Source organism: Oncorhynchus keta, chromosome 26 (genome assembly GCF_023373465.1).
Source record: "Oncorhynchus keta strain PuntledgeMale-10-30-2019 chromosome 26, Oket_V2, whole genome shotgun sequence".
Taxonomy (NCBI): Eukaryota; Metazoa; Chordata; class Actinopteri; order Salmoniformes; family Salmonidae; genus Oncorhynchus; species Oncorhynchus keta.
Genome location: NC_068446.1, coordinates 34,866,062 through 34,891,213, shown reverse-complemented (window position 1 = coordinate 34,891,213; position 25,152 = coordinate 34,866,062). Strand labels below are relative to the sequence as shown.

The window sequence follows — 25,152 nt, the reverse complement described above, 5'->3', positions numbered from 1 at the left end:
TGAGGTCAGGGCTTTGTGATGGCCACTCCAATACCTTGACTTTGTTTTCCTTAAGCCATTTTTCCACAACTTTGGAAGTATGCTTGGGGTCATTGTCCATTTGGAAGATCCATTTGTGACCCAAGCTTTAACTTCCTGACTGTCTTTTAGATGTTGCTTCAATATATCCACATGATTTTCCCCTCCTCATGATGCCATCTATTTTGTGAAGTGCACCAGTCCCTCCTGCAGCAAAGCACCCCCACAACATGATGCTGCCACCCCCGTGCTTCACGGTTGGGATGGTGTTCTTCAGCTTGCAAGCCTTCCCCCTATTTCCTCCAAACATAACGATGGTCATTATGGCCAAACAGTTCTATTTTTGTTTCATCAGACCAGAGGACATTTCTCCAAAAAGTACAAAATTTGTCCCCATGTGCAGTTGCAAACTGTAGTCTGGCTTTGGTGGATTTGGAGCAGTGGCATCTTCCTTGCTGAGCCATTACATAATTTCCCTTGCTAAGTCATTACATAATTTCCCTTGCTAAGCCATGACATAATTTTCTGGAATTTTCCATGCTGTTTAAAGGCACAGTCAACTTTGTGTATGTAAACTTCTGACCCACTGTGATACAGTGAATTATAAATGCAATAATCTGAATTATAATCTGAATTATAAATGCAATAATCTGTCTGTAAACAATTGTTGGAAAAGTTACTTGTGTCATGCACAAAGTAGAAGTCCTAAACGACTTGCCAAAACGACATTTTTGGAGTGGTTGAAAAACAAGTTTTAATGACTCAACTGTAGTTATTACAAATCATTTCAACAAATGGCTAGTACAAGCTAATATGTTTGCTAATGAGTCCTTAGATTATGGTATGTCTGTTTATTTAACCTTTTATTTAACTAGGCTAGTCAGTTAAGAACAAATGTCTTATTTACAATGACGGCCTACCGGGGAACAGTGGGTTAACTGCCTTGCTCAGTGGCAGAAGGACAGATTTGTACTTTGTCAGCTCAGGGATTTGATCCAGCAACCTTTCGGTTGCTGCCCCTTAACCTGGGTTAAAATTATACCGTTGAAGTTTAAGATTTCTTATCTAATAAACAAAATCAGCTAAATGTGATGGATTATACTAGGCCTCTCTGTCCACAGATGCGTTTGCTTTTCAAAGAGGACCTGATTGGGTAGCAACTATAGCTGGCCTAGCTCCAGTTGTGTGAGCATAGTTCACCAGTCACATGCATCATTAAAGTAACATCAGGGATTCAAAATCCGCCGTTTACACAGGCAGCCCAGTTCTGATCTTTTGCCCAATTATTGGTCTTGACCAATCAGATCAGATCTTTTGCCAATAATTGGACAAAATATCAGAATTGGGCTCCTTGTGTAAACACAGCCAAAGAGGGGGTACGCCTACCAATGCAAATCTCTAAATGACCAGACACCATAACAGCCTAATTAAGTTTAAGTTTTACTAGTTGTATGTACAGGATACACATGGTATACACCAAGGATTATCAACTAAATTCAGCCGCAGGCCGATGTTTTCTTGAGTGGATGGTCGGGGGGGAGACTGCAAATTGATGGCAAAAATCCCAAACAGAATATTTGACTAAAACATAATTTCAAACCATGCTTACGTTTGTATATGAGCACGTGCCGCTCTTATGCGTGGGAGTTCTTGGGAACAGATTTCCAAAATTTAAAATCATTTGGAGGGGATTTTTCTGGTGTTTTTACAGTCTTACACTGAACATTAAAATCATTTGCTCAACAAAAAAAACACCCTCGGGCCAAATTTGGCATGCGGCCCGCGAGTTGGAGAACCTTGGTATACACCGTCCAACGAAATGCTTACTTGCATTGTCGAGAAGGAACCTGCAACAACAATAAGAAATAAGAATATGAACATGAAGTAAATGGCTCCGTATAAGTATAATATGGGTAGGTGACTTTTGTGACGCCCACGTGCTGCGACAGCTGTCGCATTAGGACTTCGGGGTGGTCAAGCTTTGGAGTTATTCCATATTGTTCAGCCCACACACTGTGCAAAGAGGTTGTTTGTCAATTCCAATCAAATAAAATGTTATTGGTCACATACACATATTTAACAGATTTTAATGGGGGTGTAGCAAAATGTTTGTTCCTCGATCCAACAGTCCAGTAATATCTTACAATTCACAACAATGCACACAGGTCTAAAATAATGGAATTAAGAAAGATATAACTATTAGGATGCGCAATGTAGGAGTCCGGAGTATAACTACATACAGTGCCCTTGAACTTTACGACCTTTTGCCACATTTCAGGCTTCAAATATAAAGATATAAAACTGTATTTTTTTGTGAAGAATCAACAACAAGTGGGACACAATCATGAAGTGGAACGACATTTATTGGATATTTCAAACTTTTTTAACAAATCAAAAACTGAAAAATTGGGCGTGCAAAATTATTCAGCCCCTTTACTTTCAGTGCAGCAAACTCTCTCCAGAAGTTCAGTGAGGATCTCTGAATGATCCAATGTTGACCTAAATGACTAATGATGATAAATACAATCCACCTGTGTGTAATCAAGTCTCCGTATAAATGCACCTGCACTGTGATAGTCTCAGAGGTCCGTTAAAAGCGCAGAGAGCATCATGAAGAACAAGGAACACACCAGGCAGGTCCGAGATACTGTTGTGAAGAAGTTTAAAGCCGGATTTGGATACAACAAGATTTCCCAAGCTTTAAACATCCCAAGGAGCACTGTGCAAGCGATAATATTGAAATGGAAGGAGTATCAGACCACTGCAAATCTACCAAGACCTGGCCGTCCCTCTAAACTTTCAGCTCATACAAGGAGAAGACTGATCAGAGATGCAGCCAAGAGGCCCATGATCACTCTGGATGAACTGCTGAGGTGGGAGACTCTGTCCATAGGACAACAATCATTCGTATATTGCACAAATCTGGCCTTTATGGAAGTGTGGCAAGAAGAAAGCCATTTCTTAAAGATATCCATAAAAAGTTTCATTTAAAGTTTGCCACAAGCCACCTGGGAGACACACCAAACATGTGGAAGAAGGTGCTCTGGTCAGATGAAACCAAAATTGAACTTTTTGGCAACAATGCAAAATGTTATGTTTGGCGTAAAAGCAACACAGCTCATCACCCTGAACACACCATCCCCACTGTCAAACATGGTGGTGGCAGCATCATGGTTTGGGCCTGCTTTTCTTCAGCAGGGACAGGGAAGATGGTTAAAATTGATGGGAAGATGGATGGAGCCAAATACAGGACCATTCTGGAAGAAACCTGATGGAGTCTGCAAAAGACCTGAGACTGGGACGGAGATTTGTCTTCCAACAAGACAATGATCCAAAACATAAAGTAAAATCTACAATGGAATGGTTCAAAAATAAACATATCCAGGTGTTAGAATGGCCAAGTCAAAGTCCAGATCTGAATCCAATCGAGAATCTGTGGAAAGAACTGAAAACTGCTGTTCACAAATGCTCTCCATCCAACCTCACTGAGCTCGAGCTGTTTTGCAAGGAGGAATGGGAAAAAAATGTAGTCTCTCGATGTGCAAAACTGATAGAGACATACCCCAAGCGACTTACAGCTGTAATCGCAGCAAAAGGTGGCGCTACAAAGTATTAACTTCTTGCGTCGAGCCATCCCGGATCCGGTATCGTGACTACAGCCTCAAGCTCATTAGCATAACACAACGTTAACTATTCATGAAAATCGCAAATGAAATGAAATTAATCTATTTGCTCTCAAGCTTAGCCTTTTGTTAACAACACTGTCATCTCAGATTTTCAAAATATGCTTCTCAACCATTGCAAAACAAGCATTTGTGTAACAGTATTGATGGCTAACGTACCATTTAGCGTTAGCATTCAGCATGCAACATTTTCTACAAAAACCATAAAAGCATTCAAGTTAAATCATTTACCTTTGAAGAACTTCAGATGTTTTCAATGAGGAGACTCTGTTAGATAGCAAATGTTCCGTTTTTACAAAAAATATTGTGTCGACTAATCGATCCGTTTTGTTCATCACGTTTGGGTAAGGAAAAAAAATAATAAGTCATTAAAACGCGAACTTTTTTCCAAATGAACCAAATCAATCCTCAAGGTGTTTTTCACATATCTATCGACGATAACTGCCACGATGGATTTTTACTTTCTCTTCTGAAGAAATGGAACGCGCATGAACCTACAGATTACGCACACAGGACACCGGGCGGGACACCAGGTAAATGTAGTCTCTTATGGTCAATCTTCCAATGATATGCCTACAAACGCGTCACAATGCTGCAGACACCTCGGGGAATAGACAGAAAGCGCGGGCTCATTCCTGGCGCATTCACAGCCATATAAGGAGACATTGGAACACAGCGCCTTCAGAATCTGGGGCATTTCCTGTATGAAACTTCATCTTGGTTTCACCTGTTGCATTAGTTCTGGGGCACTCACAGATAATATCTTTGCAGTTTTGGAGACGTCAGAGTTTTGTCTTTCCAAGGCTGTCAATTACATGCATAGTCGAGCATCTTTTCATGACAAAATATTACGCTTAAAACGGGCACGTCAAATCAAATCAAATCAAATTTTATTTGTCACATACACATGGTTAGCAGATGTTAATGCGAGTGTAGCGAAATGCTTGTGCTTCTAGTTCCGACAATGCAGTGATAACCAACAAGTAATCTAACTAACAATTCCAAAACTACTGTCTTATACACAGTGTAAGGGGATAAGGAATATGTTCATAAGGATATATGAATGAGTGATGGTACAGAGCAGCATACAGTAGATGGTATCGAGTACAGTATATACATATGAGATGAGTATGTAGACAAAGTAAACAAAGTGGCATAGTTAAAGTGGCTAGTGATACATGTATTACATAAGGATGCAGTCGATGATGTAGAGTACAGTATATACGTATGCATATGAGATGAATAATGTAGGGTAAGTAACATTATATAAGGTAGCATTGTTTAAAGTGGCTAGTGATATATTTACATTTCCCATCAATTCCCATTATTAAAGTGGCTGGAGTTGGGTCAATGTCAATGACAGTGTGTTGGCAGCAGCCACTCAATGTTAGTGGTGGCTGTTTAACAGTCTGATGGCCTTGAGATAGAAGCTGTTTTTCAGTCTCTCGGTCCCAGCTTTGATGCACCTGTACTGACCTCGCCTTCTGGATGATAGCGGGATGAACAGGCAGTGGTTTGGGTGGTTGATGTCCTTGATGATCTTTATGGCCTTCCTGTAATATCGGGTGGTGTAGGTGTCCTGGAGGGCAGGTAGTTTGCCCCCGGTGATGCGTTGTGCAGACCTCACTACCCTCTGGAGAGCCTTACGGTTGAGGGCGGAGCAGTTGCCGTACCAGGCGGTGATACAGCCCGCCAGGATGCTCTCGATTGTGCATCTGTAGAAGTTTGTGAGTGCTTTTGGTGACAAGCCGAATTTCTTCAGCCTCCTGAGGTTGAAGAGGCGCTGCTGCGCCTTCTTCACGGCGCTGTCAGTGTGAGTGGACCAATTCAGTTTGTCTGTGATGTGTATGCCGAGGAACTTAAAACTTGCTACCCTCTCCACTACTGTTCCATCGATGTGGATGGGGGGGTGTTCCCTCTGCTGTTTCCTGAAGTCCACAATCATCTCCTTAGTCTTTTTATCCAATAATGACACAGCGCCCCCATAGGTTCAAGAGGTTAAGGGGGCTGAATAATTTTGCACGCCCAATTTTTCAGTTTTTGATTTGTTAAAAAAGTTTGAAATATCCAATAAATGTCGTTCCACTTCATGATTGTGTCCCACTTGTTGATTTTTCACAAAAAAATACAGTTTTATATATTTATGTTTGAAGCCTGAAATGTGGAAAAAGGTCACAAAGTTCAGGGGGGCCGAATACTTTCGCAAGGCACTGTATCTACAATACAAATCCATGTACGTGTGTGCAGAGTGTGTGTGTGTCTCTTCATGGTCCCTGCTGGTCCATAAGGTGTATTATCAGATGAAAAATAGAGTTACATGTAGTCATGGCTCTATGTAGTGCTGTGTGCCTCCCATTGACTGATCTGGACTTTATAATTGTGAAGAGACCTCTGGTGGCTTGTCTTGTGGGTTATGCATGGGTGTCCAAGCTGTGTGCTAATAGTTTAAACAAACGGCTCGGCGCATTCAGCATGTCAATACCTCTTACAGAACAAGTAGTGATGAAGTCAGTCTCTCCTCTACTTTGATCCATGAGAGATTGACATGCACATCGTTAATTTTAGGTCTCTGTGTATAGTTAAGGGCCAGCCGTGCTGCCCTGTTCTGAGCCAATTATAAGTTCCCTGTTCCTCTTTGTGGCACTTGACCACAAGACTGGACAGTAGTTCAGGTGTGCATAACTCTGGCCTGTAGGACCTGCCTTGTTGATAGTGTTGATAAGAAGGCAGAGCAGGACTTTATTATGGACAGACTTCTCTCTGCCTTAACTAATGTTGCATCAACATGTTTTGACCATGACAATTTACAATCCAGGGTTAATCCAAGCAGTTTAGTCACCTCAACTTGCTCAATTTCCACATTATTCATTACAAGATTTAGTTGATGTTTAGGGTTTAGTGAATGATTTGTCCCAAATACAATGCTTTTATAATTTAAATATTTAGGAATAACTTATTTGTTGCCACCCATTCTGAAACTGACTTTAGTTATTTAAGTGTTGCAGTAATTTCACTCGCTTTAGTAGTGGATGTGTATTGTGTTGTCTTCCACATGCATAGATGCACTGACTTTACTCAAAGCCAGTATCGTGTAATTAGTAAGGAGTGAAAAAAGTAAGGAGCCTAGACAGCTGCCCTGGGGAATTCCTGATTCTACCTGGATGGATTCTACCTATGATAGAGAGGCTTCCATTAAAGAACACCATCTGTGTTCTGTTCGACAGGTAACTCTTTATCCACAATATAGCAGGGGGTGTAAAGCCATAACACACATGTTTTTCCAGCAGCAGACTATGATCGATAATGACAAAACCCACACTGAAGACTAACAAAACAGCTCCCAAAATCTTTTAATCATCAATTTCTCTCAACCAATCATCATTTATGTAAGTGCTTGTTGTATGTCCGTCCCTAAAAGCATGCTGAAAGTCTGTCAATGTGTTTACTGTAAAATAGCATTGTATCTGGTCAAACAATTGTTTTTCTACAAATGTACTAAGGGTTGGTAACAGGCTGATTTGGTTGGCTCTTTTAGCCAGTAAAGGGCTCTTTAATATGGTTGGGTGGCGGAATAACCTTTTCTTCCCTCCAGGCCTGAGGGCACTGGGGGGGTGTCATTAGTAGTTGGCAATATCAGTGGGTTTTGTGATGAATGAGCCATCTGGTTCAATGAATGGTGGAGCTGAGGTTGCCTTTTTGCCCAACATTTTATTTAAGGTGCTCCAAAGCTTTTTACCCTCTCAACCATAACATTTTTCAATTGCTCTTCAACCCACAGGGATGTATGTTTTTACAGTCCTTTTCTTAATGGCTGCATGCTTATTAGTCACTGGAATAAGCAATATGGCTATAAGGAATATGGCTGCTATATTGTGATTACTAGATACAATGGATCTGGATACAGCTTTAACGCAGATTTCTGCAGCATTAGTAAAGATGTGATCAATACATGTTGGTGATTTAATTCCTGTGCTGTTTGTAACTACCCTAGTAGGTTGATAACCTGAACCAGGTTGCAGGCACTGGTTACAGTTTGAAGCCTTTTCTTGAGTGGGCAGCTTAATGAAATCCAGTCAATATTAAGATCATGCTGAAAATATATTTCTCTGTTGATATCACATGCATTATCAAGCATTTCACTTGAAGTATATATATGTCTGCTCAGTGCTATACATTTTTTAAATGTTTGGTCAAAATCCCATGTCTCTTAATTTATTAACATTATTGTTACAATACCATTGTTGATTTGACACACTCATTTTTGATCCTCAGCTCTTCTTGATTGGTTGATTTACACTTTCTTTCCTGGTCTGTGGTTTTTAGCTGGACAATGTGGATGAGCAGGCAGCCCAGATCCGCCGGGAGCTGGATGGACGACAACAGCTGGCAGAGAGGGTAGCCAAGGTAAGTCCTACTCCTACAGCCATCCAAATAAGAAGTCTAAGTAAGCCAAGAACAGTGATCATCAGCTCTGGTCATGGAGAGTAACAGGGTGTCCGGACATTTCTTTCCAGCCAAGTACTTTCACATCTGAGTCAACTAACTAACTACACAATGATTCATTGAATCAGGTTTGTTAAAGGAAAGCTCAAACCAACAATTTTATTTTGATATTTATTTAATTAGTCCATTGTTGATATCGTCCAGAAATGTTTTGCGTATGTGTTTTTAAAGTTATATCTTGAAAATGTGATTGTGGACATGCAACATGTTTTGGGACTATATCAACAATGGACTAATGAAACAAATACCAACATAGTTTTTGGTTGGAGTTTCCCTTTTTAAAGCTGGTTAGACACCATGAAGCTGGACTGGCGGTTGTTGACCACTGTTTCAGAATACTCAAAATAACATTTGTGATTTTACTGTAGTTATAAACTGCCACAACAGTGGATACCGAACTCTTCATCTAACACTGACTCCCTCTTAGGAGAGAAAGTACCCAAAGTTTGTGTCCAAAGACATGGAGGCCATGTACATCGAGGAGCTGCGCTCGTCTGTTAACCTGCTCATGGCCAACCTGGAGAGTCTACCTGTGGCCAAGGGAGGTCCCGACTTCAAACAGAAGCTCAAACGCTCCACCATGAACAACTCCTTCCTGGACATGGGCGAGGAGACCGAATTCCTCTCCAAGTCTGATGTAGTCCTCTCCTTCACACTGGAGGTGTGTTTTTGCAGGATCATCTTGTACTCTTGCCCAGAAAGTTATTTAGTGGTATGCTCAGGTTAATCACAGTCAATTGATTTGTTGATTTCTGGTGGACTTTTAAAGGAAAGATCTATGTATATTTGACATTTATTTACATTATTCTGTTAGTTGTTTATCTATTCTGGGGTCAGCTTGAGGGTTATTGTGTCTAAGGGGCCAGTAAAAACAAACTAAACATATCTGCTCTTTGATTTTACTTGGTGCGTGCCTACATGCCTGTCTCCATGCGCGCTGTGTAACTGAAGTTTCTCTATAGGGTGTCCCCTCTGTATGTGGATTCGGTGACAGTGCCTCTGTCTGCAGATGTGTGGAGCTGACCATGTCCTCTCTGTTGCTGTCTGCAGATGTATGGAGCTGACCATGTCCTCTCTGTTGCTGTCTGCAGATGTATGGAGCTGACCATGTCCTCTCTGTTGCTGTCTGCAGATGTATGGAGCTGACCATGTCCTCTCTGTTGCTGTCTGCAGATGTACGGAGCTGACCATGTCCTCTCTGTTGCTGTCTGCAGATGTATGGAGCTGACCATGTCCTCTCTGTTGCTGTCTGCAGATGTATGGAGCTGACCATGTCCTCTCTGTTGCTGTCTGCAGATGTATGGAGCTGACCATGTCCTCTCTGTTGCTGTCTGCAGATGTATGGAGCTGACCATGTCCTCTCTGTTGCTGTCTGCAGATGTACGGAGCTGACCATGTCCTCTCTGTTGCTGTCTGCAGATGTATGGAGCTGACCATGTCCTCTCTGTTGCTGTCTGCAGATGTATGGAGCTGACCATGTCCTCTCTGTTGCTGTTTGCAGATGTATGGAGCTGACCATGTCCTCTCTGTTGCTGTCTGCAGATGACCATGTACTCTCTGTTGCTGTTTGCAGATAGTGATAGTGGAAGTGCAGGGCCTGAAGTCGGTGGCTCCTAACAGGATTGTGTACTGCACCATGGAGGTGGAGGGGGGGGAGAAACTGCAGACAGACCAGGCGGAAGCTTCCAGACCACAGTAAGTCAACATTAACACGTTTTGCAAGTTCTCTTACTGCAGTGGTCACATAATATATTCACTGCGTGTGTTCACTGTCATTCACTCCAGATAAGATAAGAGAACTCTCCAGATAAGAGCATCTGCTTAATAATGACTGTTCAGTCATGTTTTGAAATGTCAAGTGAACAGTAATCGGTGTCTTGGGAAAACCTTGTCTCAGAGAAGTCACCTTTTCAGGAATTGAGTAATATGGTTTATTTTCAGATCGATTGCCATCTATTGATGGAAGTTCACAAGGCATATAGAGTTTTTAATCCTTCCCAGAACATGGCTGGGGAGGACAAATTTGTATGTATTTTTATATTTTAAGAAGAAAAAAAAGGGGTTTCAAAGATGTGTATAGGTAATATGTAACAATGTCCGATGGGTTTAAGTTGGAACTGTCTCGAGACATAAGGTGTATTTGAACATTTCAGATGCAGATATTTTGCACTTTAAAAGGAAGCTGAATGTTTACAGCAGAGAGAGCATTGCCTATTTAGGTCTAAGTGGATTATCCCTAGTCTTGGCATGTCAGCTTCTAAAGATGAAATAAACGTGAGCACGGCAGCCATACCTGATGCTAATGCACTCAGACCTTAGCTTTGAATGCTTACGATGCCCTGCGTCTCTGAGCTTAGAGCGTGGTGTTTTACTCTTTGTAATAGACTACTGGTTTTAACATCTAAGGCTACAATGCTTCCCCAGAGCATTGTTTAATGTCCTGAATGCGCCTATTAAAGCTGTGAGTTATGTGATGCAAGAGGGTTGGGTGGTAGTGAGCACTGTTGATAGCTCTGTAGTCTTCTCCCATGTGGATCACCAGGATCAGCACCAATGACAGTGTCGGGTCCACAGAACAAAGCCTTGCCGCCTCTTACCCTCCCCCTCGAGTGGTGATTTTTCCTCTGCTGTCCACTCCACTTGTTTTTCAGCATAGCGGCCGGGTGGCACCATTGGGAGGTGAATAGACAGCACGGCGGAGTTTGTGTTCGGTGGTGTAACCCCGGACCAACATGCCATGCAGGTTCAGTGTTGGGTCAAGGAGTTCACCTGTCTGAGCTCACATCATTTCCACTTCCTTTGTTAGCTTGGTTAAAAACACAGATGGCTACTTGGTCATCTTGCAAGAGTTCTGGGAAGGGGCGCAACTTTGGTTTTAGAAGTGGGGATATTTATTTTCTGAACACTCCAAACAGCCTAGCCGACCGCTCAGAGGCATCCGCATGGTCTTAAAGCACACCATTGCCTTGTTTTGAATCTCATTCTAATGATAAAACTGGGGGCACAAAAATGCAATTTCAGAATGCATTTCAGAATCCCCTGTCCCCAGTGACTGGTTCTGGGACTACCCAATCTAGACATGTGGCTTGTAGTAGCATACATAGCTGGTCATAATGATGTGTTGGAGTGTATTCCTTAACACAGTTCTTCAATGTGTTCCCCCATCTGATTGAAATGGAAATTTAGATGAATCCCAGGCTCTGGCCATATTAAAGTCTAGTATTAGGTGAAGTCCTGCTGCTGTGCCCTTTAAACATGTCTGTGGGAACACTAGTTTAATTGTTTTTATCGTTCCACCTAATTTAGCTGAACATTTATCATCTTGTCCTCCGAACCTTAAATTGAAAATATTTGAGGCTCTTGAGACCTCTGGTCACCAAATGTTCATATCATCCCATCCACATAGCTAAGGGATACAGTTAACAGCCTCTGTTGTGTGACTCGGCACCACATTATCCCTCTGATCACATCACGACTCTGCTACTGTCTCACAGCCTCCAGCAGAAGTTAAATGTCTGCTTTTTGATGATGAGTTTGCAGTGAGTCATTGCTTGTTGCCGTGCGCCTGGACGTTGATTTCTGCATGGATATTAGACTGGCGGCGGCAGCATCTTGGTAATGCATTAATAAGACTGCCCTTTCAGACTCTCAGAGCTCAGACCGTGAGTGCTCTCCAGTACCTGTCACTACAATATACCATCATCTTTATTAGCCAAGAGACCAGAACAACATGGCCTTCAAGCCATCTGGAGGAATACTTGCTGTTCAATTGAATTGTCATTTCAATTAATGACAAACCCTTTGATTCTTGAACAACAACAAGTTTGTACATGGCCTTGGTACAACTGTCTTATCCCTTATCATAACCAAAATACAGTCAAACTGTAGGAATATGTTTTTTTCATAATCTCATAGACAGCCAATCCATGTGTTCATAGCGCTGTCTATTGCACAATCATTACACAATCTTAAGGACCTTTTTAGATCCTTTTCCTTACCGTTCGAGGCTCCATTCAATGTGAAGTCATTATACTCCTCTGTGTAGGCTGACAGCAAGACAACAACTGCTTTTTCATAGTTGGATTTGAGGGCAGTTACTTGACTGAAAATGAATCAGTGAATTTCTAAGTATTTTTTTTACATAGACAGACGGTGCTTGTCCTTCAGCAGAGATGGGAAAATACCTTCCTTCCCACACACTCGCTAGTCTTGCGCTCTTTTCAAGGAATAAATGGAGTCAATGTTTTGCTCCAGCTGGGTCTAATGGCTGCTATTCTATTCCTCGGCAGATCTGATAATGCATCTGAGACAGAAAACGCCTTAAGTAAATATAGCTAACATAGTTAACCTCCCTCGCATGGCAAACTTAACTGTTGACTTGTGGGCTTTCCTAAGAGAGGCTGGCAAGGACAGAGGGGTGTTGGGTAAAGTCTAAGGGTTATCTCCAGAGTCCGTTTTCTTTGTGTACCATGATAGAAATAACACGAGACAAACAATAGCCACTTCTTGTTTGAATTGCCCTTTATCCTCCTCTGTTAATTAGCAGTTCGTATTTCTTTTGTCTCTCGCAACTTGAGGGACAGCCCGTTTTGAACCACATTCCACATGTTTCCTTGGCAACTGGGAAAAAATCATTTGTTAGCTACATTGGATTCCTGCTGTCATTGAGAAGCAAGAGGTCATTCAGCATTCTGAGGCCATGCATGCATGTAACTGAACAAACACACTCACACTCTCACGCACGCACACACACACACACACACACACACACACACTCTAACAGACACTCGTGACCCGTCATGCAGGTGCTATCCCACTAGGCACAGACGTCAGGTCAACGCTAGTTTTGACATATATTTTATTGTGAAACCAAAAACATTTTAACCATGTCATTGGATTCAGGGTAAAATACAGACATTCCTGAAATCCCTTTACATTGATGGTGTTTTGCAAATCCAATCACTTTTCCACTTCGATTTTTCATCACATAGATTTTTTTGTCATTGTTATTAAGTGCAATCAACGTTGATTCATCCAGTTTGTGCGCAGTGGGATATCTGAATGACCCATCATGCTCATCCTCAACCTTGAACCAACATCAGAAGCTTCTAGAGTACAGACCTACAATGACTGGATTGGGTACTCACTCATCATTGCTGTATAACCATGAAGAAAGGAAACAGCAGAGCTTTTGTAGCTGTAAAAGAACAGCACACATCTTTAGATAAAGGCCCACAAAATGCCATGTGATACAGTCAGCCGTGTGGAGGAAGAGGTGAAGCACTGCAAACACACACTGATTTTCATAGAAAACCTTGTCACTGCCATTCTCTCATCTAGAAGCTGAGCGAGTGTTGGCTGCACACATCTGAAAATGCCTTATTTCCCCTGCAAAATCAATTCCAGAGTTACTTTTCAACAACTTCCAGGCACAATGGGAGGCACCACTCATCACCGGACATTCACTGGTTGGCCACTCTGGTAGAAAGAGGAAGCTTTGTGTGACAGAAGAACAGAAAGGGTGATAGAAATGTTTCTATGGTAATACAATTCTAGAGTCTTTGGTCTGTGAGCACCCACAATGGGTTATTGGCAGCAAGATAATGGGTACAAGGTTGGGTAATCGCCATTTGAAATGGACTTGCCTGATATTTTGACTCTTTTTAAAATGTATTATTATTATTTTTTTTCTCCCCCCTTAACTCTTATGATTACTGAATACACACAAATACCTGTATGGCGCTTATTATCAGCTCTTAGTTACACAACAATTGTAGTCCTATGCATGTTTAATCCTGAGGGGTGGAATGTTGTCTTTCAGGTGGGGCACTCAGGGGGACTTCATGACGACGCACCCGTTACCAATGATCAAAGTCAAGCTGTTCACAGAGAGCACAGGGGTACTGGCTCTGGAAGACAAGGAGTTGGGACGGGTAAGACACCTGCACATAATACACCAACCCGTTTTGATTTATATCAGTCACTATCAACCATTATTCATATAATTTACATCAGTATATTTCACTATTGATATCATTCACGATCAACCACTATTGATATCTATCACTATCAACCATTATTCATATCATTTAAATCAGTATATTTCACTATTGATATCATTCACAATCAACCACTATTGATATCTATCTCTATCAACCATTATTCATATAATTTAAATCAATATCTTTCACTATTGATATCTATCTCTATCAACCACTATTGATATCTATCTCTATCAACCATTATTCATATGATTTACATCAGTATATTTCACTATTGATATCATTCACGATCAACCACTATTGATATCTATCTCTATCAACCATTATTCATATAATTTAAATCAATATCTTTCACTATTGATATCATTCACGATCAACCACTATTTATATCTATCTCTATCAACCATTATTCATATAATTTAAATCAATATTATTCACGATCAACCACTATTGATATCTATCTCTATCAACCATTATTCATATCATTTAAATCAATATCTTTCACTATTGATATCATTCACGATCAACCACTATTGATATCTATCTCTATCAACCATTATTCATATAATTTAAATCAATATCTTTCACTATTGATATCATTCACGATCAACCACTATTGATATCTATCTCTATCAACCATTATTCATATAATTTAAATCAATATCTTTCACTATTGATATCATTCACGATCAACCACTATTGATATCTATCTCTATCAACCATTATTCATATAATTTAAATCAATATCTTTCACTATTGATATCATTCACGATCAACCACTATTGATATCTATCTCTATCAACCATTATTCATATAATTTAAATCAAATCTTTCATTGATATCATTTCACTATTGATATCATCTCTTCATTATTCATATAATTTAAATCATATCTTTCACTATTGATATCTATCTCTATCAACCATTATTCATATAATTTAAATCAATATCTTTCACTATTGATATCATTCACGATCAACCACTATTGATATCTATCTCTATCAACCATTATTCATATAATTTAAATCAATATCTTTCACTATTGATATCATTCACGATCAACCACTATTGATATCTATCTCTATCAACCATTATTCTTATCATTTAAATCAATATCTTACACTATTGATATCATTCACGATCAACCACTATTGATATCTATCTCTATCAACCTATCAACCATTATTCATATCATTTAAATCAATATCTTTCATAGAGCTGGAGGTGTTATTGTACAGAAGAGTTCCATCTCGCTTCTCTCTATCATTATCTATTCCTCTTCTCTCTATCATTATCTATTCCTCTTCTCTCTGTCATTATCTATTCCTCTTCTCTCTGTCATTATCTATTCCTCTTCTCTCTGTCATTATCTATTCCTCTTCTCTCTGTCATTATCTATTCCTCTTCTCTCTGTCATTATCTATTCCTCTTCTCTCTGTCATTATCTATTCCTCTTCTCTCTATCATTATCTATTCCTCTTCTCTCTATCATTATCTATTCCTCTTCTCTCTATCATTATCTATTCCTCTTCTCTCTGTCATTATCTATTCCTCTTCTCTCTGTCATTATCTATTCCTCTTCTCTCTGTCATTATCTATTCCTCTTCTCTCTGTCATTATCTATTCCTCTTCTCTCTGTCATTATCTATTCCTCTTCTCTCTATCATTATCTATTCCTCTTCTCTCTATCATTATCTATTCCTCTTCTCTCTGTCATTATCTATTCCTCTTCTCTCTGTCATTATCTATTCCTCTTCTCTCTGTCATTATCTATTCCTTTTCTCTCTGTCATTATCTATTCCTTTTCTCTCTGTCATTATCTATTCCTTTTCTCTCTGTCATGATCTATTCCTTTTCTCTCTGTCATTATCTATTCCTCTTCTCTCTGTCATTATCTATTCCTCTTCTCTCTGTCATGATCTATTCCTTTTCTCTCTGTCATGATCTATTCCTTTTCTCTCTGTCATGATCTATTCCTTTTCTCTCTGTCATGATCTATTCCTTGTTTCTCTGTCATGATCTATTCCTCGTTTCTCTGTCATTATCTATTCCTCTTCTCTCTATCATTATCTATTCCTCTTCTCTCTGTCATTATCTATTCCCCTTCTCTCTGTCATTATCTATTCCTCTTCTCTCTGTCATTATCTATTCCTCTTCTCTCTGTCATTATCTATTCCTCTTCTCTCTGTCATTATCTATTCCTCTTCTCTCTGTCATTATCTATTCCTCTTCTCTCTGTCATTATCTATTCCTCTTCTCTCTGAGAAACAGATGACTTGCTTTAAAACACTTTCAACACTGCCAAAACAATGAGCTCCAATACGATCCGTCTCCCACTCACTGGTAAAGGGGGTATTCCACACACACATTCTGCCAACTCCTTGCTTTTTGTTTTTGCTCTTTCATTCTCCATTTTTATCTCTTTTGTCAAACGTAATTGCTTTAAGTCTGACCCTCTCCATTCATGTTTTCCTCTTTCTTCCTCTTTCCTCACCTTCTCTACTCTGTCTGTGGCACCCCTCCCCATCACTATCCCCATCACTAACCCCCTCCCTATCACTATCCACATCACTATCCCCCTCCACATCACTATCCCCCTCCACATCACTATCCCCCTCCACATCACAATCCCCCTCCACATCACTATCCCCCTCACTATCCCCCTCCCCTTCACTATCCCCATCACTATCCCCCTCCACATCACTATCCCCATCACTATCCCCCTCCACATCACTATCCACATGACTATCCCCTCCACATCACTATCCACATCACTATCCACATCACTATCCACATCACTATCCCCCTCCACATCACTATCCACATATCACTATTCCCATTACTATCCCCCTCCCCATCACTATCCCCCTCTACATCACTATCCCCATCACTATCCCCCTCTCCATCACTATCCACATCACTATCCTCCTGCACATCACTATCCCCATCACTATCCCCCTCCACATCACTATCCCCATCACTATCCCCCTCCACATCACTATCCCCATCACTATCCCCCTCCACATCACTATCCCCCTCCACATCACTATCCACATCACTATCCCCCTCCACATCACTATCCACATCACTATCCCCTCCATCACTATCCCCATCACTATCCCCTCCACATCACTATCCCCATCACTATCCCCCTCCACATCACTATCCCCCTCCACATCACTATCCACATCACTATCCCCCTCCACATCACTATCCACATCACTATCCCAATTACTATCCCCCTCCACATCACTATCCCCCTCCACATCACTATCCACATCACTATCCCCCTCCACATCACTATCCCCCTCCCCATCACTATCCCCATCACTATCCCCCTCCACATCACTATCCCCATCACTATCCCCCTCCACATCACTATCCACATCACTAACCCCCTCCACATCACTATCCACATCACTATCCACATCACTATCCACATCACTATCCACATCACTATCACCCCCTCCACATCACTATCCCCTCCACATCACTATCCACATATCACTATTCCCATTACTATCCCCCTCCCCATCACTATCCCCCTCTACATCACTATCCCCATCACTATCCCCCTCTCCATCACTATCCACATCACTATCCTCCTGCACATCACTATCCCCATCACTATCCCCCTCCCCATCACTATCCCCATCACTATCCCATCCTATCCACATCACTATCCCCATCACTATCCACATCACTATCCCCCTCCACATCACTATCCCCCTATCCCTCCACATCACTATCCCCATCACTATCCCCCTCCACATCACTATCCCCATCACTATCCCCCTCCACATCACTATCCCCCTCCACATCACTATCCACATCACTATCCCCTCCACATCACTATCCCATTACTATCCCCTATCCCTCCACATCACTATCCCCCTCCACATCACTATCCACATCACTATCCCCTCCACATCATTATCCACATCACAATCCCCCTCCACATCACAATCCCCCTCCACATCCCCATCACTATCCCTCCACATCACTATCCCCATCACTATCCCCATCACTATCCCCATCACTATCCCCATCACTATCCCCTCCACATCACTATCCCCCTCCACATCACTATCCCCATCACTATCCCCTCCACATCACTATCCACATCACTATCCCCATCACTATCCCCTCCACTATCACTATCCCCATCACTATCCCCCTCCACATCACTATCCCCATCACTATCCCCCTCCACATCACTATCCCCATCACTATCCCCCTCCACATCACTATCCCCATCACTATCCCCCTCCACATCACTATCCCCATCACTATCCCCCTCCACATCACTATCCCCATCACTATCCCCCTCCCATCACTATCCCCATCACTATCCCCCTCCACATCACTATCCCCATCACTATCCCCCCTCCACATCACTATTCCCCATCACTATCCCCTCCACATCACTATCCACATCACTATCCACATCACTATCACTATCCACATCCTCCCCATCACTATCCCCTCCACATCACTATCCCCATCACTATCCCTCCACATCACTATCCCCATCACTATCCCCATCACTATCACTATCCCCTCCACATCACTATCCCCATCACTATCCCCATCACTATCCCCATCACTATCCCCATCCTATCCCCCCTCCACATCACTATCCCCATCACTATCCCCCTCCCCATCACTATTCCCCTCCACATCACTATCATCACATCACTATCCCCCTCCCCATCACTATCCCCCTCCACATCACTGTCCCCATCACTATCCCCTCCACATCCCCCTCCCCATCACTATCCCCCTCCACATCACTGTCCCCATCACTATCCCCCTCCACATCCCCCTCCCCATCACTATCCCCCTCCACATCACTATCCCCATCACTATCCCCCTCCACATCACTATCCCCATCACTATCCCCCTCCACATCACTATCCCCATCACTATCCCCCTCCACATCACTATCCCCATCACTATCCCCCTCCACATCACTATCCCCATCACTATCCCTATTGCCCTCCCCATCCCTATCCCCCTCCCCATCACTATCCCCATTCCCATCACTATCCACATCACTATCCCCCTCTACCTCACTATCCCCATCACTATCCCCCTCCCATCACTATCCACATCACTATCCCCCTCCACATCACTATCCCCATCACTATCCACATCCCTCCACATCACTATCCCCATCACTATCCCCTCCACATCACTATCCCCATCACTATCCCCCCACATCACTATCCCCATCACTATCCCCATCACTATCCTCCACATCACTATCCCCATCACTATCCCCATCACTATCCCCTCCCCATCACTATTCCCCATCACTATCCCATCACTATCCCCCTCCCCATCACTATTCCCCCTCCACATCACTATCCCCATCACTATCCCCCTCCATCCCCTCCCCATCACTATCCCCCTCCACATCCCCTCCCCATCACTATCCCCCTCCACATCCCCTCCCCATCACTATCCCCTCCACATCCTCCCCATCACTATCCCCCTCATCACTATCCCCATCACTATCCCCCTCCACATCCCCCCCCATCACTATCCCTCCACATCACTATCCCCATCACTATCCCCTCCACATCACTATCCCCATCACTATCCCCCTCCACATCACTATATCACCCCCTCCACATCACTATCCCCATCACTATCCCCATCACTATCCCCTCCCCCTCCCCATCACTATCCCCCTCCCCATCACTATCCCCATTCCCATCACTATCCCCATCACTATCCCCATTCCCATCCCCATCACTATCCCCCTCCCATCACTATCCACATCACTATCCCCCTCCACATCACTATCCCCATCACTATCCACATCACTATCCCCATCACTATCCACATCACTATCCCCATCACTATCCACATCCCTATCCCCCTCCACATCACTATCCACATCACTATCCCCCTCCACATCACTATCCACATCACTATCCCCCTCCCCATCACTATCCACATCACTATCCCCCTCCCCATCACTATCCACATCACTATCCCCCTCCCCATCACTATCCACATCACTATCCCCTCCACATCACTAGCCACATCACTATCCACATCCCTCCCCATCTCTAACCCCACCCCCACCCCATCTCTATCCCCCTCCCTATCCCCCTCCACGTCACTCTCCCATCCCTGTCCCCATTTCTAACCGCCTCCCCATCTCTAACCCCCTCCCCATCCCTTTACCATCCCTCTCACATCCTTATCCCCCACCCCATCTCTATTCCACTGTCCATCTCTAACCCCCTCCCCATCTCTAACCCCCTCCCTATCCCTATGACCATCCCTAGCCCACATCCCTATCCCCTCCCAATCTCTATCCCCCCTCCCCATCTCTATCCACATTTCTAACCCCTTCCCTATCCCTATGACCCTCTCTATCCCCCTCCACCTCACCTCACCTCCCCAACCCTATCCCCCTCCCCATCTCTAACCCGATCCCCCACCCATCTCTATCCTCCTCCACATCACTCTCCCATCCCTGTCCCCATCTCTAATCTCCCCCTCCCCATCTCTAACCCCCTCCCCATCTCTAACCCTCCCCTCTCTAACCCCCTCCCTATCCCCCATCCCTATCCCTATGGCCCTCCCTGTCTCCCTCCATGTCCCTCCATGTCCCTCTCCCATCTCTAACCCCTAACTATCTAACTACCTATTTCTGGCCCCCTCTCCATCTCTGGCCCCCTCCCCATCTCCATTTCTATCCCTCTCTGTCTCTATCCCTGTCCCAATCTCTAACCCCTAACTATCTAACCCCCTATGACCCTCCCTATCCCACATCCCTAACCCCTTCCTATCTCTATCCCCCATCCCTATACCCTCACTTTCTCCTCCCTATCCCCCTCCCTATACCACCCCCTCCCTATCTCTATGGCCCTCCCTATCCCTACCCCATCCCTATTCCCTCTATCTCTATCCCTAACCCCTCCCTATCCCCATCCCTCCCTATCCCCATCTCTAACCCCCTCCCTCTCTAACCCCCTCCCTATTCCTATGACCCACCCTATCCCACATCCCTATTCCCCCCATCCTTATCCCCATCCCTATCCACCCTCCCCATCTCTATCCCCTCCCTATCCCTATGGCCCTCCCTGTCTCCCTCCCTATCCCCCTCCACGTCCCTCTCCCATACCTGTCCCCATCTCTAACCCCATCCCAATCTCTAACACCTCCCTATCCCTATGACCCTCCCTATCCCTATCCTCCCTATCCCTATTGCCCCTTTCCCTCCACCCCCTCCCTATATCCTATTGCCCTCCCTATCCCTATTGCCCTCCCTATCCCTATTGCCCTCCCTATCCCTATCCATATGGCCCTCCATATCCCCCTCCCCATCCCTATGGCCCCTCCCTATCCCTATGGCCCTCCCTATCCCTACCCCTCCCTATCCCCATCCCCCTCCCTATCCCCCACGGCCCTCCCTATTCCCTCCCTATCTCTATCCCCTCCCTATCCCCCACGGCCCTCCCTATCCCCACGGCCCTCCCAATCCCCACGGCCCTCCCTATCCCCCACCCTATCCCCTCCCTATCTCTATCCCCCTCATCTCTACCCCTGTCCCTCCCTATCCCCATCTCTATCTCTATCCCTATCCCTCCCCTCCCTATCCACATCCCCATCTCTAACCCCTCCCCATCTCTATCCCCTCCCCATCTCTATCCCCCTCCCTATCCATATGGCCCTCCCTATCCCGCTCCACGCCCCTCTCCCATCCCTGTCCCCATCTCTATCCCCCTCCCTATCACCCTCCCTATCCCCTGCCCTTTCCCCTCCACCCCTCTATCTGCCTCCCTATACCTATCCCTATCCCTATGGCCCTCCCTATCTCCATGGCCCTCCCTATCTCCATGGCCCTCCCTATCTCCATGGCCCTCCCTATCTCCATGGCCCTCCCTGTCTCCATGGCCCTCCCTGTCTCCATGGCCCTCCCTGTCTCCATGGCCCTCCCTGTCTCCATGGCCCTCCCTGTCTCCATGGCCCTCCCTGTCTCCATGGCCCTCCCTGTCTCCATGGCCCTCCCTGTCTCCATGGCCCTCCCTGTCTCCATGGCCCTCCCTGTCTCCATGGCCCTCCCTGTCTCCATGGCCCTCCCTGTCTCCATGGCCCTCCCTGTCTCCATGGCCCTCCCTGTCTCCATGGCCCTCCCTGTCTCCATGGCCCTCCCTGTCTCCATGGCCCTCCCTGTCCCATGGTCTCCATGGCCCTCCCTGTCTCCATGGCCCTCCCTGTCTCCATGGCCCTACCTGTCTCCATGGCCCTCCCTGTCTCCATGGCCCTCCCTGTCCCATGGCCCTCCCTCCATGGCCCTCCCTGTCTCCATGGCCCTCCCTGTCTCCATGGCCCTCCCCTCCACATCCCCTGTCTCTATCCCTAACCCCCTCCCCATCTCTATCCCCCTCCCTATCCCTATGGCCCTCCCTATCCCTCTCTATCCCCTCCCTATCTCTATTGCCCTCCCTATCCCTATCCCCCTCCCTATGGCCCTCCCTATCTATATCCTCCCTATCCCCCATCCACATCCCCTCCCAATCTCTATCCCCCTCCCTTTTCGCAATACTCATCTCTATCCACATCCCCATCCCTATCCCTATGACCCTCTCTAACTCCCTCCCCATCTCTATCCCTATCCCTATGACCCTCTCTATCCCCCTCCCTATGACCCTCTTTAGCCCCCTCTCTATCCCTATCCCTATAATCCTCTCTATCCCTATCCCTATGACCCTCTTTAGCCCCCTCCCTATGACCCTCTCTATCCCCCTCTCTATCCCTATCCCCCTCCCTATAACCCTCTCTATCCCCCTCCCTATGACCCTCTTTAGCCCCCTCCCCATCTCTATCCCTATCCCTATGACCCTCTCTAACCCCTCCCCATCCCTATCCCCCTCCCTGTCCCCCTCCTTATCCCTATCCCCATCACCCTATCCCTCTCCCCATCCCATCCCTTTCCCATGCCCCTCGCCATCACCCTCCCTAAGCCCCATCCCCCTCCCTTTCCCATGGCCCTCGCCATCCTCATCCCTCTCCCGTCCTGTGCCTCTCCCTATCTCCCTCCCTTACCCCCATCCCTCTCCCCATCCCTTGCCCCTCCCTATCTCTGTCCCTAAACCCCATCCCTCTCCCCATCCCTTGCCCCTCCCTATCTCCCTCCCTAACCCACATCCCTATCCCCCTCCCTCTTGCTCTCTCTTTCCTCACCCTCTCTCTAACACACTCACACTGATATCCAGCAACTCAAAACACAAATGTTTCTATATAAAGATGAGGATAACATTGCTAAAGCTTTGGATTTTATCTGAATCCCTTTCCTGCATACGGAGCAACTGCAGAGGGGGTTGTGATGAGAAAGAAGTGTCTCTCTGTCTTTGGCACCTCCTCCCCATCTCTCTCTTTCCTCACCAGCTCTACTCTCTTCCCCCAGCCAGACAGCCATGGTTTTCTGATGTCCTTCACCTGTCTGTTCCCATCATTGTCACAGAATATGGATGTGTCAGTCACTGACTAACTGATGAGAGATGCTGTGTGTGTGTGTGTGTGTGTGTGTGTGTGTGTGTGTGTGTGTGTGTGTGTGTGTGTGTGTGTGTGTGTGTGTGTGTGTGTGTGCAGCTGTTCGTCATTACTTCACTTTACTGCAAATTCTATTTTTTCTCTCCTGTGCCCTCTCCCTTTTGTCACCCCGTTCTTCCCTCTCTCCCTTCCTTCCATTTCCTCCCCCCATTCCCCCAATCTATTCCCTCTCCCTCTCTCTCTCTTCCCTCCCGTTCCCATTCTCTCCCTCCCATTCCCAGGTGATCCTGAACCCCACCACCAACGGACCCAAGCAGGCCGAGCTTCACAAGATGGTGGTGTCAAAGAACAGTCAGGACTCAGAGCTGAAGATCAAACTAGCCGTCCGCATGGACAAACCCCCCAACATGAAGCACAGCGGGTAAGAACTCTACTACCCAGTCATACTGAGGGTATGGACCACACTACCCAGTCATACTGAGGGTATGGACCACACTACCCAGTCATACTGAGGGTATGGACCACACTACCCAGTCATACTGAGGGTATGGACCACACTACCCAGTCATACTGAGGGTAAGAACCCCACTACCCAGTCATACTGAGGGTATGGACCACACTACCCAGTCATACTGAGGGTATGGACCACACTACCCAGTCATACTGAGGGTATGGACCACACTACCCAGTCATACTGAGGGTATGGACCACACTACCCAGTCATACTGAGGGTATGGACCACACTACCCAGTCATACTGAGGGTATGGACCACACTACCCAGTCATACTGAGGGTATGGACCACACTACCCAGTCATACCAGGGTATGGACCACACTACCCAGTCATACTGAGGGTAAGAACTCTACTACCCAGTCATACTGAGGGTATGGACCACACTACCCAGTCATACTGAGGGTATGGACCACACTACCCAGTCATACTGAGGGTATGGACCACACTACCCAGTCATACTGAGGGTATGGACCACACTACCCAGTCATACTGAGGGTATGGACCACACTACCCAGTCATACTGAGGGTATGGACCACACTACCCAGTCATACTGAGGGTATGGACCACACTACCCAGTCATACTGAGGGTATGGACCACACTACCCAGTCATACTGAGGGTATGGACCACACTACCCAGTCATACTGAGGGTATGGACCACACTACCCAGTCATACTGAGGGTATGGACCCACTACCCAGTCATACTGAGGGTATGGACCACACTACCCAGTCATACTGAGGGTATGGACCACACTACCCAGTCATACTGAGGGTATGGACCACACTACCCAGTCATACTGAGGGTATGGACCACACTACCCAGTCATACTGAGGGTATGGACCACACTACCCAGTCATACTGAGGGTAAGAACTCTACTACCCAGTCATACTGAGGGTATGGACCACACTACCCA

At 45.0% G+C, this 25,152-nt stretch overlaps 1 protein-coding gene across 7 annotated transcripts in view; it reads left to right on the top strand.

Annotated features, from left to right (window-relative positions):
- The window catches only part of LOC118358779 (calcium-dependent secretion activator 2), a 274,241-nt gene that overhangs the window by 90,053 nt on the left and 159,036 nt on the right, over positions 1–25,152 (top strand). For all 7 annotated transcript variants that reach the window (XM_052480603.1, XM_052480605.1, XM_052480602.1 and 4 more), the window contains exons 4-8: positions 8,025–8,105; positions 8,632–8,865; positions 9,778–9,899; positions 14,026–14,137; positions 24,004–24,143. In XM_052480603.1, the coding sequence (XP_052336563.1) occupies positions 8,025–8,105; positions 8,632–8,865; positions 9,778–9,899; positions 14,026–14,137; positions 24,004–24,143 (689 nt within the window). The remainder of the gene's footprint in view (positions 1–8,024; positions 8,106–8,631; positions 8,866–9,777; positions 9,900–14,025; positions 14,138–24,003; positions 24,144–25,152) is intronic.